Source organism: Eutrigla gurnardus (assembly GCF_963514095.1).
Source record: "Eutrigla gurnardus genome assembly, chromosome: 6".
NCBI lineage: Eukaryota > Metazoa > Chordata > Actinopteri > Perciformes > Triglidae > Eutrigla > Eutrigla gurnardus.
The window spans coordinates 2,839,304-2,861,650 of record NC_139920.1 but is presented as its reverse complement, the minus strand read 5'-3'; the positions used below and the strand labels follow the sequence as shown (position 1 = coordinate 2,861,650).

The following is a 22,347-nucleotide window of genomic DNA, read 5'->3' as shown; positions in this document are numbered from 1 at the left end:
ATTTGTTAGTTTTGGCAAGTGAACCATCCATACTGGCTAGAGGATAGGAAACCGTTCCCAGTGAGTAGGATAGAATCTCCCTAAGGTCAATTTTTCTACTCTGGCCTATTATGAGCAGTCTAGAGAACAGCTTCTTGTCAGCCCGTAGAATCACATCCTTGCCCGCTGCAGATTTCTTCTTCGTCTGTGCCTGGTCACTAAAGGTTTTCAGTTTAAGTGCCTTGATGGGAGCGAATATGTCGACAGATTTTGACAAAAGTCGCTGGTCCATAAACTCTTTGACAGCTTTTTCCCCCTTGTCTGGAGCTGCGAGCAAATCCTTCTTGATTTCTTCAACTGCTACTGTCCCAGAGCTAAGACACACAATACCTTCATGGTGTGTGTCGAAAGGGTTCAGCATAGAATCTAGGGTGGAACTTATTCTAGCCACAGCCTTTTCATCAGCATTTCTTGTTATAGCAGACCTTTCATTTTGTGATAATATCCAGCGATAAACTGCAGCTCGATTCTGTGTTATCCCTGTCCATCCACCTTTTGTCTTGGAATCTCGGTTGCATGTTTGCTCAATAGCCTGGTCACAGGCAATCGAGGCAAATCCATGGACACTTTGACGTTGGACAGTCCACTGGCCTTTAACGCTGAGGTCGTTGTGGCAAGAAGGATGTGTTACAGGCAAATTGACCATTTCCAGCCAGTATGCAGGTAGATACCTAGCATAGTTCACACGATCATAGGCAAAAAACATCGGCATCATCAATCGAACTGTTGACAGGTGGAGTTGCCAGTCAGATTCTCTTGTTGCTCTCACAAACAGAAGGAGTGTTTGAACCATATCGATGTATGAACTCCAGAATGCAAATGTTTGGTTGACTGCACTTCTCCTTTCCACATATTCTGCATACATACAACACATTTTTTCAAATTTGTCATTAGCACCCAAAACTTCGATTGTTCCCTCTGGGAATGCACATTTTATCTCCTCAATAACATCCAAACACTCATATCTCTCCGCTGGTGGCAAAGAGTCCAGGAAGGTGTTTACTCTGGCGCGTTGCAGACACTCGTACATAAGCTTGTGCGCCCTTATGCTGCGGTTATACTGATGACCACTGATCACCCCATTGATGGATCCTGGGGCAACCACTTCAGACTCAATGAGTATGTCTTGCAGTCCTGCATCTCCAAACCTTTTTCCTAGAATACCGAGGTAGGACATGCATGTGTGAAACTCGCCTAGTCTTATCACTAGACGCTTTGTCAAGTCTTCGTCTTTCCAACGGATTTGTTGAGCTTTGGCATATATAGCTTGGTCAAACACCAACACGATATGGTCCAGTTCAAGCCGATCAGCAATTTGGACACTTCGCTTCAGAATTGTGTTTACCGTTGACATTTCTGTCGGTGAAGCCTCAATGACTGGAAGATAATGCAGTGCTGACTTTTGCAGAGTAGCATCACCTTGAAGCAATGTATGGAAACCTGTCCAGCTTGGGACTGTGCATCGTTTAGCATCTATGTATTTTACAAAAACATAGGCCAGTTCAGTTTGGGCTGCAGACACGGTGTTCAATCTGTATGTTTCCAGCTGCAGTGGAATACTATGATGATGAAACAAGTTCTGTGGCCCTTGTTTCTTAGACTGTTGGTAGTGTTCTACAGGAGAGCTAGAGGGTGCTTTGAATGAGGACACTCCCTTCTGTAGTGGTTGTCTGTTCTTTGATGCAGGTTCAGCGACAGAACTTTGCAGCATAATGCCATTTGTATGGTGAGTAGTTCCACGACCTGATAGTGTCTCCTCCCCAAAGTCAATATTGTCCCACACCAGTATTGTAGGAGTCTTCTTCGAGAATCCAACCGGGATTTTGTCTCTGCCCTCTAGTAGTTGTAGTTGGGCAAGGCTAGTGTCTAGACTGACAACTGTGTCCCATGAAGCACAATGTCCTAGTCCACTCAGCAGTGACTTAACTTGTGAGGAACCTGTTAAATGCCGAATACTTAGACCAAGACATAATGATTTGGGTGTCTGCCTCCGACCTTTAGATGCAAGATACATAATGTCTTGACAAACAGATATCACTTTTAGGTTCAAATCTTCTGGAATATCAACATAACAGGCTAATGTTGGTTCCTCTGTTGCACCTACAATCCAAGCAATAACATTGTACAGTTCAAGTGGCACAACAGATTTTGCATCGGATACATTTAAATCATCTGATGTGGGTGGCCAGGGGCACGTCATACCGGGAGAGTCACATAGTAGCTGCTTCAATATCAGCGCTGCACTATAAAGTGTCCTCGTGTTCTCAGTAGTTTGTGGACCAGCTGTTGTTCTTGCCATGTGTTCAGTGTCACTTTCAGCTTGGCTTAATTCAGTTGACTCAGTTGTGTCTGTACCTGATGGATGAGGTAGCCTGTCTATCAGCATATCTGCAGACAAAGTCTCAACAAAAACCAGTTCGCAGATGTTGCGCTTGCTGGGGCAGTGAAACACCAGTTGGGGAAAGTCCAGGGTCAGCCTTCTCTTTAATTTATCCTGCCTGCAACATAAGAACACAGGGAAAGAGGAGCACAAGGGTGTAAATAAAGATATATTCATACTGAAAGTATTAGTAGTTTAAATATACTATCAAAACTTTTTTTATTATTATTTATTATTCTTTTGATATTTTCCAGCATAAAAGTGTTTTACATCGCTGCTAAAAAAAGCTTCTGTTGTTACCTGTAGTTTGAAGCATCACGATCTTCATGTTTTTGCACCGTATTTAAAAACATTCGTCGTAGCTGGTTCATTCTCAGCACCTCCTGATTTACAATTATCCTTTGGCGGATGATCCTCTCGCAGAATATTTTGTAGCTAGCATCAAAGGTTGGTTCACTTCTGAAAAGAAACACACACACACACACACACATTTAATATGTGCCAAAAGGCATGCAGTCAAGATTGTAGCTACATACAAACAGCCTTTACAATTGCATCTAAAACAAATGCAATATCATGGAAAAGTCCATTCAAAAAGTGAAACTTTAATTTATTCTATATTCATTTCATAATTCTTGACACTGTATCTGTCATGCATCTAGAATATGAAGTGTAATTGTTAATGTGTGTCTATAATAATACAATTTAATAACTCACTCTTCTTCGTCTGCGGTTCCAGTAACTGCAGACTTTGTCATGAACCTGGTGTACTGTCTGTAACAGGACTTGTGGTACCGAACCTCCATGGCCACACAGTCTCTGTCTTCAATATGCAAGAGAATGCTACTGTCTTGCTTTATCCTGGCAGCGTTCATCAACTGGCCTAAAAATAAAAGATGATTAAATGGTTTGTATGTGTGTAAGTGCTGTGTGTTGTTGGGGTTGTAGCAGGAGCAGATTTGGTTATCAACAGTTAATTATTAATATCAATATGATTATCGGTATTAATAATTATATTTAATATATTATTATGATATAATCATGAATAAACGGGGCACCACCCTGGGATCAGGGAAAAGATAACCTAAAACTGTATTCAGTCTCAATATGAAGGTTTTATACTCACATGCCAATCATCGTGATCATTGGCATAGAAGTACAAAACCAATCGAACAATTAAAAAGGCGTGAAATTCAAGCACTAGCCTTCACAACCTGCTGTTATCCAGTGACATATACACAACAAGCACAGGAGACCGCTAGTTATAATATAATAAGATTTATTAAAATCAGTAATAATGATCACAATCAATAACACTGCAATTAACAAAGCCTTATTACCTAACTACCTAACACACAAAGCTAAGCTTAAACAAAGGGAGATACACACGTGGAGTGTGTGTGTGCGTATGTGTGTGTGTGCGTGCGTGTGCGTGCGTGTGCGTGCGTGCGTGCGTGTCGAGAGAGAGAGAGAGAGGGAGAGATAGCTGATGTGCGGCCACCAGATGGAGCTATTCCTCGCAGCGTTCAGGGGCGGGGCCACTGAGGTTCGATGGGGTAGCGAGAGAGAGAGAGAGGTGGAGCTATTCCTCGCAGCGGTCAGGGGCGGAGCCACTGAGGTCTGACGGAGTAGCGAGAGAGAGAGAGAGAGAGAGAGAGAGAGAGAGAGAGAGATAGCCGTATGTAGCCACCAGATGTAGCTATGTCCCTAGCGCCCGCCGGGAACAGCTGGCTTAGGACACGTGTGTGCGGCGTGTATGTGTGTGTGTGTTAGCGGGTCACAAACAAAGAGAGAGAGGATGCGCGAGCGATATTCGGAGGGACAGAAAGCGTGCCGTTATCACACGGGCTCGCGTGAATGAACTGGCGTTTATTCCGCGAGACCGGTCTTTTAACTGATAGTAGAGGCTTTCTGAGCTCGCGAATATGGCGGAGGTTAGTCGGAAACACTGTTACAGAAATCAACCCAGCTGCGTGGTACACATCAGTATTCAAATACAGCAGCACATGAACCAACGGACTCGGCGGTCCGCGATCAGAACTTAAAACACATTAACAAGAATTACAAGCATATCCTACACTATCACTTGTGTCTCTGCCCAGACTGATAGCCTCTTACTGGTATCGTTGCGTAAGACGATGACGGCGTTCCGTAACGGCGGTGGTTCGTGAGTCCCCGGCGTCAGCGGGGGACGTGATGAGTCGGCTTCGTCCAGACGAGAGCGGAGCGGGTTTCCTCTCGTTGATCAAACTCAAATAAAGAAAACAGTCCGTGTTTCTTTCTTCCACGGACGGCGATATAATCGCGGCTTGGCGATTTAGTCAGCTTACTTCAGACAGCGTCTGGTAGCTGGACGGCAGGAACCGGCTTGGTTCCTCTTGTTGCAGCGGTGCGCTGCGGGAGGGGGTCGCCTCCCGTTGCAACGTGGTGTTGCGCCGGTTGTAGGAAGAGGCCAGAGTAGGAGTCGGAGTAAGAGTGAATAAGAGAGCGTTCTCCGGGCGGCTTTGGTTTATAAAGCTCAGGCCGCTCCAGGGGACCCCCCGGGGTTCCCTGAAGATGTCAGCCAATAGGATGGTTGGGTGGCGTCGCATCTCTCACCTGGGTGAGATGTGAAACTAAAATGGCGGTGTAGTTTTTAATCCCCTTTGTCCCTTTGTCCTGGCCGCATGTGTAGGCTTCTGTAGGCCGCATTGTGTAGTCCTAACGGTTAGGTCCCAACAGTGTAGTGTGTGTGTGTGTGTGTGTGTGTGTGTGTGTTTACCTGCTGAAAGCGTTTCTGCCTGTGAAAGATGGTCCTTCTGCCGTTTGCCTCCCACAGTAATGCTCTTGTCCGTTTTCTTGCAAATTATACAAAAGGCAGGGAGCACAGGGCCAGCAGAACCGATAGGCAGGCCCGTCTTCGATCTTAGTTTTTTCCTTGGAATGTCACTTGTCGAGCCGGTCGAGCCTGAAGCGTTGTCCGATGCCACAGACTCATCTTGACCCACAGCCAGCCGTTTGGCCCGTTTTTCGGCAGAATCCAATCGCTTTTTATCAATGAACCGCCGGTAACAAGTCGGGTGAAACCCAGCGTCATCAGGAATATCTTTATATTCAACATCGATACAGGATTTGAATGTCTCGGCTACTTTATGAGACTCGCCATGACAGCAAAGCCACCGTTTTAAACAATTCTTGTAAGTATCCCACCTTGTGATAGTGAAATCATTCACCTCTTCATTCCGTACAGACGTAACATGCATGTAGCATATTTTTTTGTTCTTTTTTCGAACTTTTTTAAGGTGTTTTAGAGTATTTTCCTCTTCATCGCTAGACGTTGTTGACATCGCCATCTTGGATCTGCGCGGCTACCTGATTGGTCGAATGTGAAGAACGTTACAAAAACGTCACCTCTCGGGACGAAAATATTGTTACGCCAAGCAAGAAATAGTCCCGACTTTAAACACTAATTAAAAAAATACTGCAGGATGTCAAGTGGAGAACTTTTTTTTTCTCATTGAAAACCAAAATATCTTTTTTAAGAACCAACAATTATTTAGTGCCCAGACATGGGAACGAGATGAAACGAAAAAACGGGTTCACCTTATGGCCTCCTGGGTTCAAGGCAAATTCCACAGCCGAGAGCACCTTGGAACAAGCTGGTGAGTGTAGCGTGAGTGTATGGGCTGCTCCATGAAGGGAGGTCATTAGACCAGTAGCAGGGTGTGCTGTAGGAGCAGAAAAAAGGGATGGTGGGGTTGGGGAGGGTAGGAAGGATAAAAGGGATAGATTAGTCGTAAAAGGATTTACACAGTGGATGCACGTGTACATCGACTTATGTATATAATAAATATATTTCATAACACTAACAAGATACTAAAACCAAAACACTTTTGGGCAAACAGGGCAAAAGTAAATTTCCAGTTGGTGAGGATTTGTCACTGTTCTGCATGCAGATCCATTCCATTTTAAGCTGATGTGACAGGTGTATTTTTGGATTAAAATCATGCTTAGTGCAGCATACTGAAATTCTTCCCAGGGACAGCAGGCTTTCATCTGACAAGAGCTGCAGAGAGTGCAATCAATTAGCAGTCCAGAACAATCAGCAAAGCATACTTACAGCACTGTGCTGGAACAGTAGTTTCTGATAATTGGTCGACTGTCCTCCCACAGATATGATGAAAAACCATGGTATTTCTGGAAAAAGAGTCTCTAATATTTTTTCCAAAACTAAGATAAGTGATACTTTTTTACGACGTACAGTAGAAGAGAGATGTAGGTGGAGAGGGATGGAGGAGATATGGTGGAATATAGAGCGGGGGAGAGGATGTTCAGTGTGTGGCTCATTAACTCAGTAGATGTAATCAGGGGGAGGGAGTGGGACATTTGGCCATCGATTAATGAGCAGCATGGGGCAGTGTGGTGGGGAAGCAATACCGACTGAACTCTGCTGTCAGATCTGATGTAGCAGTCTGTGGATGATTATGCATATAGATTTGGAGAGAGATGCTTGGGGATTACATTGTGTTGTGTGAGCGTTCTGATGTAGCAACTTCAGTAACAAAAAGGTTGCGGCATTCCACAGAGAGAAGGGCATCGCATGGAAGTGCAGGGACAGATGACACAAAAGGTAGATTTGCTTATATGAATAAATATAATTTGATATATACACTGTAAACATGCATGAATTCATCACTTGAATTGTTTCCAATGTGAAGGTTGATGTTTTCATTGGTGGTTTTTCCATTTATCCATTTTCCGTATTACATGTGAAATTGAATAATGCATTTTTTAAGGCACAAATGTTTTCATTTATTTATCCACCATCTTGTCGCCAACTTCCAATGTAAATAAACTGTATAAAAGCATGTAGAAATAGAATTTATATGAATACATTTCACACAACAGCAGTGGGAGTGGCATTCCCTACTGTGGCAATAGAGTACACGAAAATAACATGATTTGGTATATGAGCACATGCAGAATAAATATTCTAAAAAATAAAGCCTGCTAGTACAGCATCCCACCACAGAGAAGCCATATGGGACACATTATGGGCCCACTGTGTGGTGTCGTCAAACTGACAGCACACAGTGATTTAACCCTGCTGGAAGTGGATGGATCCGTGCTTACCCTCAAAGAGATCTGTCTCCCAGCTCTGTGAGAGTCTAAAAGCCCCCAGGGACCCAGTACAGCATGTTGGTCATTCAAGTACCTCTCAATTACTGCTTTTAATTTCCCTTCCACTGCTGCTCCGTCTCGTTAGCCGTGGCATTTCTCTCAGATATGGAAACAAGAAAGTATAAGCCCCCAGTTCTTTTGTTGGAAGCCCAAGGATAAACTGGAGAACTCTTCCGTTCACAGATATAGTATTTATTCAGGTCACAGGTAAAGTATGGCAGTGCTGGGCTCAGAATGGTAGAGCTCCCGCAGGATCTCAGTCGGAGCGAGCCCCGTTTCCGGGTGCTAGTTACATTTTATCTTCTTGGGCTGAGGCTGCCCCGTACAGAGGTTGAACTTTCACGCAACCGAGTCTTACTGGTCAGTTATCTCTGACGGGAACTTACAGAAATGTAATATGAAACATGTATGGGTGTTGTCCTTCAGGCGTGTATCTATTCTAGCAAACCTAACTATAAGATCAAAGAGGGCCTTGAAGATTCAACGGGTTCCTGCTTATCAGGTTAACTGTCACACTGTTCTAATGAGCACAACCAGTGATTTATATGAGTTCAGTGAAAAAGTACAAGTCTAAATTAAACAATGTAAAAGCCAATTCTAACAATTGTCACATTTTCTAGTATAGCTGTGCAAGTATAAAACTGAAAATACATTATTAAGATGACAAAGCCAAAAGTTGCTGAGTCGTACTCCTCATTTCTCTTCCTGGCCGATGAAAAGAGTTGCCGTATAGGATAACGTTACATTTTGACAGAACATAGCTAACTTAGCTAGCAAGCCAATTTAACAGCATTGTGTGAGATGAGAGATGTAGTTTATTGAGGGGTTTCACACAAAACAAAACTATACTAGGAAAAACCTACGACAAATGGCCAAGACTGTAAGCAAGTTAGTTTCTGTTCAACACACAGCTGGACGTGAACAGAAGAGAGGCCCTGCGTGTCACAAAGAACGTAAAAACACCAAGTGAGACTTGTGAATGTGCTGTACATATTCTGTCCGAACAAAGCTCCTAAAACCTGGATAATAACATATCACCTACGTCTTCATCTGAAAATGCTTCATTCAGCAGAAGGAATAATTCAGAATACTTTGCCCCATGTTCTTGGAATAATCTACAATTGGTGTTACATTTTAAAAACCTAGTATCCCTGGGAAAATTTAAAACAATTCAGTTGGTCCATGGAACTGAAAATTGCACTCATTTTAACCTAATGTCACAGGATGTAGACTATAAATGAAGGAGGTAAATCTACATGGACCACTCTTCACATGAGCATAACTTACATCAACTGCAACTGCTGTGTCACTTTTAAAGCTGGTTGTTGACCGTTGCTGACAAGCATTCCAGCATTAAGGCTATGGGCCCTAGTTTCGTAGACCAGGCGCAGTCAGCTTTCAGCGCACCTGCGCCGCGCCGACGGGGTGTGTCCACCTGGACTTTGCAAGTTTCGTGCACCGCGCAGGCTCGCGCAGGCACACCTCCCGTCTCGCCCACCGGCGCAAGTGGGAAAGAGGGAGGAGAAGAAGGCGTGAGTGGGAGACGAGGAGGAGACGAGGCGTGGACTGGGATTAATACAGCCGATTCAGATCTTCACCAATCAAATGAGCTCCTCTCCTCTCCTTTAATGCGTTAGGGGAGGTTCAGTGCAAGATCCGTCACTTGACAACCCGATGACAGAAGCAGCGCCGCCGCTCCCACCTCGCGCATCACGCGCTGTGCGCGCGTATCATAATAATAACAATGCCGATATTATAAAAAACAGGAGAGAGAAAGGGAGATGTTTTGGTCCGAGAGGCTGAGTTTCCTTTACGCGTGCCATCCGCCTTTGATCTGACGTCAGATGTGACGGGACAATCTATATAGATATAAATTCACGTGTTGATTCAATTAGTTGCATTAAATAGTGTTTGTTGTGATTATTTATTGCATTTAAATGTGCCTGGAACTGTGGAAACCTGCCTGTGAGGTCTCGGTGACGTGTGCGCACTGCGCGCAGTCAGCCAAACTTCCACTCCGCCAGCTGTGATTGGCATTGAATGAATGGACTTTATTTACGCCTTGCGCCGAAAGTAGACCAGGTTGGAGCTGGCGAGCTTTCAGCGCAGTCTCGGCGAGGCTTTTTGCCACGAAACTTCCGCTACGCCAAGCTGAATCTGTGACGCCTCCCCCTGCTGCGCCGCCACACCCATCTTGGCGCAGGCGATCCACCAAACTGCCAAACTGACGGTGCGCAAGGCTGCGCGGGTCGAAACTTGCATTGCGCCGGCTCCGCCACCCTGCGCCGCCCTGCGCTGCGCCACGAAACTAGGGCCCTATTTCTTTACATGCAGTCTGGTGCAGAGCTCACTTCACATGAAACAAACCGGGGCTACATTACATCACTTCCTGTAAATGTCACGGAAAGAATAATGAGGAGCAAATCTGTCTGCACATTAGCGTGTCGGTCACACTGTTTGTAAACACTACTGATTGTGTGTGTGTGTGTGTGTTGTCAGCAGTACATGAATGCATGATATGATGAAACGTTTTTGTGTTTACAGGTGAATGAATGTCGTTTTCTCTGCAGGGAAGGAAACTAATGTGAAGCATCAACGTTTGGCAGAAAGTTCATCGGTATCAGGTAGGTCCGTGTCTTTAAGGATACCCTCCTACTGTTGCGGCACACGTCTTCTGTTGTTGTATTTGTTTGTTGTTGGTATGTGTGTTCTGGTAAGGATGAATCTCAATGTCGTCCTTTATTGACGGTGTGTGACAGTCACGGATGGAAGGGTTACCTTTGTAAAGGTATTCTGATACAATTACTGAGTACTTACTTGTTAAAACATTGATTAAGTAAGCTAATCCAAGTATCATGATTGATATTAAATGGAACTTGATTAGTTTTTGTTACTTTTGGATTACCTCAATACCAAATATGTGAGTATATGTTTATTGTTTCTCCAGCTATACATTCCTTTTATCGTTTTACATGTGCAATAATAGCAGTAATATAGCGGTAAGTCAAATGCTATTCACAAATTGAAGTAAACGTATTCCGGTCTGGGGCGTACTTGTAAATGTTTCCTTACATTTGACGTAGAGTCTTTGTATAGTTAAAGTATTTTCAGCGCCAGAAGCCATCAGCTGCACTGACCGGTTTCCTTTTTCAGTTTTGAACTCAAAATATTGTCGAAGAAAGCATTCTTTGATCTGAAGGCCATGATAATGAACTGAAAAGCATTTCACTCCACACCAGTGCTCCCCTGAAGTCTTATAGGCAGTATGTGGTGTGGTGGGCAATACACACATTGACTTATAAAATATGATTACACAAAAATCTAATTTGACATTATGTAAAAAACAATAATCAAAATGTATCTGTAATCTGATTAGGTCTTTTTTTGTAACTGTAGGGGAATACAGTACCATAATTACAAAACACTGTTCCATGTATTCACAGTTACTCTCCAAGCCCAGAGAGTGTTGATCCGAGTTAGCACATGATCCTCCTGCTGATCCCCATCAAAAAGAATGACAGCAGGGCCTTCTGCATAGCCAAAATGCTTTTGAGATCACTGGGATCATGAAAAGTGAGAGAAATAGGTTTCCTTCCCAGTGGCTCTGTCTTGGTTGTTGGGAGACTACTTTTAACTATATCCCTTGGTACAGGCACACAGAGACAGAAACAATTTAAAATATCTAAAGACATGCAGGCAAACACAAAAAAACAATCACATTATGTTTTGGGGACACGTAGGCTCTCTAAAGAAAAAACCCTCTGCTCTCTCTGTCAGGTTGATTGGGTAGCAGAGTGACCAAATCCATCCAATTATTAGTAGTATAGCATGTTTGGGCCTTTTCTGACATTGCAGTTTTCCATGTAAACATGGATGGAGACAAATTCAAGAAGGATTATGGTGAAAGAACACTTTTTCCTGTCAATATTGGGTATGCATATACTACTTTTGATGACTTTAGGAACTACAGTTCTGAGAGAAGATACCGATCCTGTCTCACTGTCTCCCCTAGCACCGTAAGATACCGGTCCTGTATCACCGGTCTCTGTCCGAGCCGGTGTCGCGAACCGGGCGGTCCGGTCAGACGTAGTTTTAAGAACTGGTGGTTTGATTCGGTCTCCGGTTCGCCACGGGCGGGCCGACATTATATTGTAGCGACCCTGCAGTAATGTTCTGTTATGATGTTCTGCTAACTGCTTTTGTTGGGAACGTTTTTGGCGTGGTTACGGCCGACAGTAACCTGTACGGATGACAATAAATGTTGGTTTGCTGAACAACTTCGCCGTCTTTTCTCATCCATCCTTGCGGGCGCTACAATATATTTTCTGCAAAGAGTACGACCAGAGACAGGCTGGGAACGCTGCTTTTATTGTTGGAGCGTCGTCGTTCAGGATCGTTAAAACAGTACCAGAAACACAACTGGTACCGGGACAGGTGCGTGTTCTGTTCTCCTTTTCAATATAAAAAAGAGCATATTATTTTCAACTAAAAGGTGAATTTATTTGCCATTCGCCAATCATTGTTTCCTTGTTTTATATCCATAATTATTTTACCCTTGCTGATTCCGTGACAAGAAATACTTGTAGGAATCTTCACCTGTACTGTCCAGTATCCATTTTTTTCACAGTAACACTGGTTGAATTTTTGTCAAAGTTTCTGTATCGATTTTAATTAATTGCATCGTAACGTATCGTATCTTTCTAGAAAGCCAAATATCGTCCTTGAACCGTATCAAAACCACCGTTTTGTAACTGCCTTCATATTTCCCCTTCCTCAACCCAATAGAGGTGTTTTTCTCTGCCTGGAGATGGAAAGTGTACTATCACCACTCACAATGTCGCTATTGGAAGCTATGAGTGCCACATTTGGGGACACGCGTCTAGAGGACTGCCAGGGGTGGATAAGGCACCCCAGGTGCATGGCGCGATCTGATGTGATGATAATGAAAACATGTGGCCTGATGCCGGAGAGAGACAAGATTAGCCCCACAAATGTTACTATTACGTGACATTAGTTTGGATCTTTTCTTTTCAGTAATTATGTAAATTACTACAAACAAAATACAAATACATCAGCTGATTTCCATTTGTTCTTGTCTACCTAAAATTAATTTTGTTATACAATTAAAAAAATAATAATGCTTTTTTTTAAAGAAAATAATGATTTGTGTGAAATCACTCAAATGATTCAAACTGTAAAGTGTTTTTCCTGTCGGCATGTTCTGAGTGACACTGTGTGTCGTCTCAATTGTTCAAAGCGTTTTGCTGCACTGAACCTGTTTGGAGATGTGGGTGAAGAGTTGTGTTGTTTGGAGTGAGTTTTGCAGCTGATGTGAACTGTTTAGCTCAGGTGTTGGTTATCAGACTATGGTTATAGTTTTCCACATGTGACTGCAGTTCTGACCACTGTTGTTTAGCAATTGAAAAAACTGTAAGACGAAGCATTGGATTAAAGACCTGTGGAATCACTTCTTAAACTTAGCTACAGCCCTATCCGATAGACACCTAGGGCCCTAGTTTCGTAGACCAGCGCAGGGTGGCGCAGCCGGCGCAGTGCAAGTTTCGACCCGCGCAGCCTTGCGCACCGTCAGTTTGGCAGTTTGGTAGATCGTCTGCGCCAAGATGGGTGTGGCGGCGCAGCAGGGGGAGGCGTCACAGATTCAGCTTGGCGTAGCGGAAGTTTCGTGGCAAAAAGCCTCGCCGAGACTGCGCTGAAAGCTCGCCAGCTCCAACCTGGTCTACTTTCGGCGCAAGGCGCAAGGCGTAAATAAAGTCCATTCATTCAATGCGAATCACAGCTGGCGGATCGGAAGTTTGGCGGACCGGCGCGCAGTGCGCACACGTCACCGAGACCTCACAGGCAGGTTTCCACAGTTCCAGGCACATTTAAATGCAATAAATAATCACAACAAGCACTATTTAATGCAACTAATTGAATCAACACGTGAATTTATATCTATATAGATTGTCCCGTCACATCTGACGTCAGATCAAAGGCGGATGCCACGCGTAACGGAAACTCAGCCTCTCGGACCAAAACATCTCCCTCTCTCTCTCCTGTTTTTTTGTAATATCGGCATTGTTATTATTATGATACGCGCGCACAGTGCGTGATGCGCGTGGTGGGAGCGGCGGCGGTGCTTCTGTCATCGGGTTGTCAAGTGACGGAACTTGCACTGAACCTCCCCTAACGCATTAAAGGTGAGGAGAGGAGCTCATCTGATTGGTGAAGATCTGAATCGGCTGTATTAATCCCAGTCCACGCCTCGTCTCCTCCTCGTCTCCCACTCACGCCTTCTTCTCCTCCCTCTTTCCCACTTGCGCCGGTGGGCGAGACGGGAGGTGTGCCTGCGCGAGCCTGCGCGGTGCACGAAACTTGCAAAGTCCAGGCGGACACACCCCGTCGGCGCGGCGCAGGTGCGCTGAAAGCTGACTGCGCCTGGTCTACGCAACTAGGGCCCCTAGTGTAGTAGCTTCTTCCAAGAGGAGCGTAGTCCAGTTATACTAGTTCAAAGGTTATCAAGTTATGGTCAGATAAGGAATAATTTTGAGGAAAAATGAGTGTTAAATTTCAACTTAGAAGAGATCAAGGGTGGTTCTGACAGTGAGTGGGTTTATGTACACTCTGCCTGAATCCAGTGGAATCTATTAATGATGTAGCTACACTAAGGTTGTCATTAAAAATGTCCATATAGACATTAAAGCCTCCCACAATAATTACTTTATCTGATTTAAGGAGTAAACTTGATAGAAACTCAGAAAATTCAGAATATTCAGAATAAAAGGGCACGATACCAAATATCCTTGGCTGTGCTGTCTTCAAGGTTGGACTGGGTTCCAGGATAGACACGTGTGTGTTTTGCTGCGTTGGTGGTTTAGTGGCAGTGGTCCACTCATTTTTAATCTGTCAGTCTCGCTCTGTAGTCACTGTGGTCACATGCCATGTCACAGTTACACACTCACACACAGTATCCGCTCAGCACATAGCCATTGGCTGGTTTCTGGAGATTCCAGAAAGGTGGGTAAAAACATTGTTGTTAATCTAAAGTGCTAAAAATATATATTTTGGCTTTAGCTTACAATATAAATTAGACAGATATGTGATGTTTTGTTAAAATCAATGTTAATAAAAAGAAATGCTGCATTCTTTGTTCGATATCAATGTGAATTAAATATATTTTGAGTCAGAATTGGACAACACAGGCAATGTGAATACAAATGGGGCTGTGGTAACTGCAAGATCATTCACCGTTTTCTGGACTAAAGATTAATTGGGAAAAAAGATTTAAAAAAAATTGTTGCAGCCTTGGAGCCAAAATGTTGCTTATTGTTTTTTTTGTTTTTTTAATCAGCTTCGCTTCAGTTGCCGCATGCACAAGCACATGGCAGTTATCATTTTAGGTGCCTCCTATCACCCACTATCAAGTCATGTTTAACTTATTTGCCTTTAAAGCTCTGGTTCTGAAAAGTGAACACCAAACCTGAAGTGCCTTACACTTGCATTCTCTCTGCTGGCTATCAGGGGCTGACTCACCTGGCTGCAAAACACATTTGATTGTATAGTAATTGTATAGTATAGTTAAGTCAATGAGAAAATGGTCCTACTTCTCTTGATTTATTATTTATCTCAGTAAACATTGTAAACATGAGTTTATGGTCTCAATCTCTAGTTTCAAGTCTTCTTCAATCCAGCATGATGATCATTTAGTACAGGGGTTCTTAACCTTTTTGACCTTGAGGCCCATTTTTTAAAGTACAAAGTGGCCCGGGGCCCACTAAATATTAACACTGTATAGGTTTAACTGACCTCACTCTCGGTTTAATTTGTATTCAATAATAAACCAAATCCACTTACTGTTTAACAAGCAAAAACCTTGTAAAATAAAATGAAATGATAAAATGGGATCATCACAAAGACTTTTATTAAACATGTGTATGTAACACATACTGTATCATGACACTGAACAGGCTGATAATTCCTGGACCAAATCAGGCTGTGACAAGAACATTTTCAAGAATCAAGTCAGGCTTTTTAATAATAATTTTTAAAAAAGACCAATATTAGGATTTTACTTTAAATTAATAAAAAAATAAAAAAAATAAATAAAAAAGGGGGTGATAAAATAAATGCATTCAAATAATATAAATCTATTTTTAAATTAAATAAATAAACTGTAAATAAAATTGAAATAAAGTGCAGATGAAACTATAGCCTTATAATCTGCAAAGCTACGAGGTAGCTCGCTTTCAATGCACATTTAGAGTTGCTCGTCAGTGACACGACAGACCTTTTCTGCATCTGCAGTCCACTCTCCTTCCTCTTAAAATAATCCACCGGCTTTCCCACGAGCATCGGGTGCTTGGTCTCTAGATGCCGCTGTAGTTTTGAGGGCTTGAGGGCTTCGTTGGACAGCATTAGCCCACACTCCACACACTGGGCTTTTGGCACTGCCTCTGTTCCTCCATTTACGAAACCGTATTTAATGAAGTCGACATTGTATTTCCGCAAAAACTTTGTCTTTTGGGTGGAGGGGTCAGGATGTTCGTCGTCATGTTTTCTTTTTAAAAACTTATCCATATTTGCCGCAGCGAGCGAAGTAGACTCTTCTTCTCTGTGTATTCGCGCTTCCTAAACAACTGCGTGATGCATTACCGCCACCGCGTGGTCGAAAACGGCATTGTAAGTTACTGAGCGTCTCATGCATAACATATCTCTGTCTTCACTTGATAATCTTCAAAGTCCCACGGCCCTTGGGGCCCACAGGTGCAAAACTGAAAGTTTTTCGCGGCCCTCTAGGGGGCGCTGGCGGGCCAGCTACCACTACTACCATCGCTAATACAATTAGCTAAGTTGACTTTAACACTTAGCTGTAAAGTTGAATTATGAAGCCAACTCCAGTAAGGTTGCTGCTCGGCATGCTGCTCAGCCACTTGTGTTCATCACCTGTCAATCATACAGGCCAAATATGGTCATTACCAACATGGCAACGGCTAAAATCCAAGATGGTGACGACCAAAATGCAGAAACTGTAGTCTCCGAACCAATGGTTGATGTCATGATGAATACGTCCTCTTATATACAGTGGTGATGAATCTTGGTCAGTGCCCCTCAGCGTCGACCAGGATATTTTCCTAACCCTGACCAAGAAGGTTATTTTGAAAGGTGCATGCAACAAGCATATACTAATACCCTGTTCCTGACGCATCAAAAACTGATGCTTGCGGCATACCTGGATGGTTCAAAGCTTTGGATGTGCTGCATCAGCTGAAAACTGTTTTAGTTTCCAACATTGTCTTCTTTCATTTTAGTCATTAGGATTTGTGGCTCAATGAATACTAATGATTGTTAGTCAGACTGAATGTTTAAGAAAATACTAGATGGTTTTCATATTGACCAGACATTCATGGTCCCCAGAGGATGAATTGATTATTAGACGATTCATATTGTGGAACCTGATTCGACTGCCATTCTCACAAAAACTCAAGCTTTTAGTCAGTCAATCTCTCAAGTGCGCATGAATGAATCACTATACAAATGTTCAACGCCATCAGGACAGCATCTTGGTGGAAATAATACCAACATTATACCATTTCAAAATCAAACGTGTATCAATCAGAACACCCACAGATATATAAATATGTTTAATTTATGAACGATTCTCTGTTAAATTAGTACATCAAAGGCAGCTGCTTGTGGCTTACTTGTCCTCTCTGTCTTTTCTCTCATTAACTTTTTCTTTCTGCCCTTTTTATATACATAACGCTTCAACAGAGGGGTATCAATGAGCAGAAAAAACATGATTTGACGATCGCTGCAAGACCTGAAAGCTTTAAGCCATCCTTCATTTGTGCGTCTCACCAGAAATATGTATTAAAACGTATCAATCCACACTGGCTCTGTGAGACCTGTCTGATGGACAAATCCCGCCTTTTTAACTCTTAAGGTCTATTTTGTTGCATTGTTTGTAAAAAATCAGTTTTGAACTCATTAACCGTGAGTTAATTCCCAATCAGTCTTTGACATCCCCTGTTTTATTACAGGCAGATTCCCCTCATCCCGGGGTTGGGTGGGGATATAAAATCAATGATCAACATTGTTGATTTATTTCCATGGAGCTGACATGAAAACATTTGGTTCAGTAAATGTGTCAGAGACACTCCTAACTTGGAAGTATAAAAAGGATGCTATACTAATTTCAGACTAAATACTAAAATACTCTGATTAACTAATTACATCCCCATTAATCGCTGCTGTATTTTGAGTGTAATAAATAAATATCAGCATGTTTGTGACCGAACCCAAACACAAGACACAGAACTCAGTAAAGCAGTTTTACAATTATATTTATTTGTGACACAGTGAATAAATCTGCAGGGGGGAGGGGTGCTGACGAATCAAGGAATCCCACGTGGTTTGGTGAAGGTGCAGGCATATATGATATGACTTGTGAAGTTAAAATGATATATGCAGGTTTTTCTCGCATTGAGAATTATGAGGTGGTTGTCCCACATTCAGCTCTTTTCAAAAAGGATGTCTGTCTTTATAGAACACACAATTCTTTTTATTTATTTTTTACAAGAGTTGCACTTTGTGGATTTTTGTTAGGGTATTGGTACTATTTGTAAAAGGTAACGGCCAAAATAATGTAGTACTATGTAGTATTGAAACTTGTGACAAAAATGTGACAATATATGGTAGCTTCAACGTCCGTTGATTTGAAGTAATGTGTGAAGGGCCCCCTCGGCATCTACAAGCCATAGAGCAAGGATGGCCTGCAGACGACTCTCAATGTGGATATGGCTGAGCTGGCAGCTAAAGGTGCTAACAGAGCTAACAACAATAGTGCTGAGCTTGATTTAGAGTGCAGAGCTGACAATGTGAACATGAGAGGGAACCGAAAAGTTGGCGCTACGTTTCTGCAACAATGCAGTCATGGGTCAGGAGATGGCATTATCAGCAATAACCACTGTTTAAGCGCAGTGTTGTAGTGAAGCTGTATTGTAATCAACAGCCAGGAAAGGTGCTGCCCAAACTGTACCGGAGCAGAACAGGATCCAGCCATATAACACCATTAAGTCACTGACTGACTGATCTCAATCATATAGAAGATGTTCATTGTTTTAATAGTTTTATATCACCAACTAGTGATGCATCCACACATGTGAGACTGAACGCCATCTTGTATTACAACTACAAAGCCATTGTGCTTCTTTATACACCAGTGACATGACAGGAAATAAAATATACTTTTATATTACATCAACTTTGACTTCACTTCACCTACGTTATTGAACATAAAAGTATAGCCAGACATCAAGGAACATGACTTCAACAAATAGGCCATTGATAAAAGAAAATATATAAAATAATCAACATAACCCCATTAAGAGAGCATAATAGACAGTTTTTCATATTTGAATTGAAAAAAGGTGTGTAAAAATACCCTACTTGAAATACAGTTAACATTTTAAATGGTTTCAGAAGCAACAATTTAGCACATTGGCCATACAAGGTCCAGAGCAGTACATGCATGTGTGTGCACACATGATCAGGATGGTCCCACCTCCGTCTCATTGTGAGCCAGTAAAACCCCTGTGTATATATTTTATAGTGCTTATTTGAATGCTGTATTGAAAATAATTTGTTAAACAGAACATGTTAGAAATTAGACTTAAGTATTTAAGTATATATCTGATCTGATATCTTATTAAGTTCCATCAGGCATATTGCTTAGGTTGTACACCTCCTTCATTTAAGGTGATTCATCATTAAAGAATATAATTTAGACTGGGAACAGATAAACAGACTTACCAATTTACTGTTAATTGTTTGTGTTAAATGCTCCAAGGCCACAAATTACAAGAAAACAATCCTGTTAAGCTCAGGCCAAATGAAAAACAATTTGTTAGGGTTTTCACCATTTAAAACGCTGATAATAACTCTGAAATGATTAATGCTTGCAATTTACGGCTTGCTGCTCTGCAGAGAATGAAAACTGAGGTACTGAAAGAAAAAAAAGAAAAAAGAAAATGGCTCTAAATTAGACATTTCCATTGAGCGATGAGAACTAAAAGCTGAAGCAATTAACGGAATCAGGACAGTCTCTGCGGCTTATTGAACTCTGATTAAATGTTCTGATTGCCAGAGAAATCACTCCCTAAGACGGAGATCCATAGCTGCCTGTACTGTAAAGTGGCCTATTGGTAAATCCATTATGCCCGGACACGGATGCGTTTTTAGACCAACGCTCTTAAGGACATTGTGAAACATGAAAGGGTAGTATTTCAAAGATGCGACAAGCTCCTAAATGGCTTCCAGTCGGCATGATGCTAAGATAAGCTTTGTTCACATTACAGTGCTTGCGGTCCAACTGACACAGAAGTTGCAGATTTTTAGCTTCTGTACTCAGAGAACATTTCCCAATAAAAAGGTATATTTAAGCAGAGGGATTTCAATCAAATTCTTCCATTTGATTGGACAGCCCAAAAGTGGCCGGGCTGAGAATATGATGTATGATGTACAGTATAATGGACTGTTTGCTCAGCACATACCTTACTCAGGGAGATTTGAAAGGGAAAATTTCCAGATTTTCAACCAGTCTGTGTCACTGCAGTATATATGCAGAAGAACATCCGCTGGATGATGTGAAACCACCAGAGGAGTTTTGCCCCTGAGTGCAGGATGATTCATCAAACTTGAAATTGTATCTGGAATTGATCGTTCTACTTAGACTGTTCACATTCACGGATCTGTGCCCTGAAACGTCTCACATGCAACCAATAACATCACAAACATGGGGTGACTGCATATATACATAAGAAAATATACGCATATTTGAGTCAAGCAACCACCAGATTCTGCCGATACTGCTCAATTTAACAGGTTTGGGCTCCCCTTTACACAGTTGATACTCTTAAAGATAGACCCTTCATTTCCACTAGTTTTTAACTTTTTACTCTTCTGTGAACTATGTTAAATAAATTATGCATGATGTTGCCGTTTCATATCCAAAATCAATGTCAACATGTCCATGAATAGTGAAAAGTCAGTATGATAAATAAATGTACATTTTAAGTGACTGATTGATGAGGCAAATAGTCTTCATCTCTACTGTTAAAAGGAGCCAAGCTCAACAGTAAACATCTTTACCTTCCTAAAGTTAATTAAGGATTTCTTACAACTCATTACCAGACACTAATGGTGTGTTCAAACCAATCTTTCAAGGCTTTCAATCCAGCAGCTACTTTATTTTATTTCTAAGATGTAGCTGGCCAAACAGGTGCACTGTCATCTTGTATTCTTTCAAACTGTTCTATATTGCCACCTGGCCACCACAGGAACCTGTTGTAAATTTGAGTCATCTGAGCTTTCTCTGACTTGGTGGTACATTCCCTCTGTCTGCTATTACCACAACTGGTTCAAGTGAATTAGTTCTAAAAGCAATGTATTTGTGAGGTTTGGTCCTTGAATCAGTTCTTCATTCAGAGCAATCGTACAGAACCTGTAACTTGTGCTTTTTTAGATGTTGTACACCATGATGAGGCAAATACCACGTCTTGCCATCTTATTGTATCATCATCATCTTGTGGCACTATTTCAGCATGTTCCTTCTTCAAGGAAATCTCTGAACTCCTGGTGAAAACTGGTGTACATAAGAATATTTATTTTTAAGCATAGAGCTCGCTGCTCTACTAGCTCATGTTTGTTTGGCGAGAGATGTCACCTTTTTTGAGTGGGAGTTTCAAATGTTAATGCCATTCTTTTATTTTGGCAGATGCAGACATGCAGTAATCATTTCAGCCTTTTCTTCATACACCTTCTCAGGGAAATCATGATTGAAGTTCTGCTTCACAAGATCATCCAAACTCACCACTGAAATCCAATGACTGTTAACCTGTTGAAGTTGACCTTCAGTACCAGTGCAGTTATTTTAGAGTCCATTGACCACCCATCCTAGGCTGATGTTATCAGCGTAAGGCTCATTATTTTTACTGTTAATTACCTTCCATGGTCTTAGGTGCATTATTCTAATTTTAGCATCCATATGGGTCAGTACAACCTACTTTAGGTAATCCCATTCATTCAATACTTCTGATGTGGGAATTCGCTCCTCTGAAACAGGTATCTCATCTTGAGTGTATACTGCTGGCAGTGCAATAAAATCCTCTCTTGAGATTTGATACTTGCAGACCAGAGATTCTCTCTACAGTGTACGTTTCTTCTTGTCCAAAGGTTTTCAATAAGAGTTTTCCTTTCCTTCCTTTACCTTTCAGTTCTCTTTGTAGAACCGTTAGGCAAAAGGTGAATCCAAAAAGGCTTATGTTTGGACACTTTTCTGCTGTTAAACAGTTTGACTTGAAGAGAAACAATGGCTTATGTTTGGTTGTGACAACACTTAAATTACCTTTGTTAAATGTACTATTGACAACATCCAGCCACTAGATGTCGCACTCACGTCACAACACAGCTGTTGCTTGAAGCGCATGCGCCCTCAATGGGTTGCCAGTTTGTTGCACAACCTGCGTTTTTAGCTAGCTAGCTAGCTAGCTAGCTTTAATGATATCTTACCGGTCAAGAAGAAAAGTGGCCACCTCGTCGTGGCTTTTCTGTTCTTGAAACTCCTTCAGCTGACTAACGATCAAACGCTGAACAAATGTTCACTCTGGTCTTGCTCCTCCTTTTGTCACTTAGCACTGGTACCGAAATGCCGCCTGCTTACCGTCAAACTCAGCCATTTTTTCCACACTAATTGGCAACCCCAAAGACTC

General features: G+C 42.1%; 1 protein-coding gene across 1 annotated transcript in view; it reads right to left on the bottom strand.

Moving 5' to 3' along the window:
- Positions 1–1,113: 1,113 nt before the first annotated feature.
- The window catches only part of LOC311015230 (uncharacterized protein), a gene marked incomplete at its 3' end in the record, with an annotated part of 36,919 nt that continues 15,685 nt past the window's right edge, over positions 1,114–22,347 (bottom strand). Inside the window, exons 2-6 of the mRNA XM_084012362.1 lie at positions 5,181–5,718; positions 3,137–3,302; positions 2,720–2,878; positions 1,658–2,537; positions 1,114–1,194 (exon numbers count right to left, since the gene is read on the bottom strand). Of these exons, the coding sequence (XP_083868488.1) occupies positions 1,114–1,194; positions 1,658–2,537; positions 2,720–2,878; positions 3,137–3,302; positions 5,181–5,661 (1,767 nt within the window). The 5' untranslated portion in view covers positions 5,662–5,718. The remainder of the gene's footprint in view (positions 1,195–1,657; positions 2,538–2,719; positions 2,879–3,136; positions 3,303–5,180; positions 5,719–22,347) is intronic.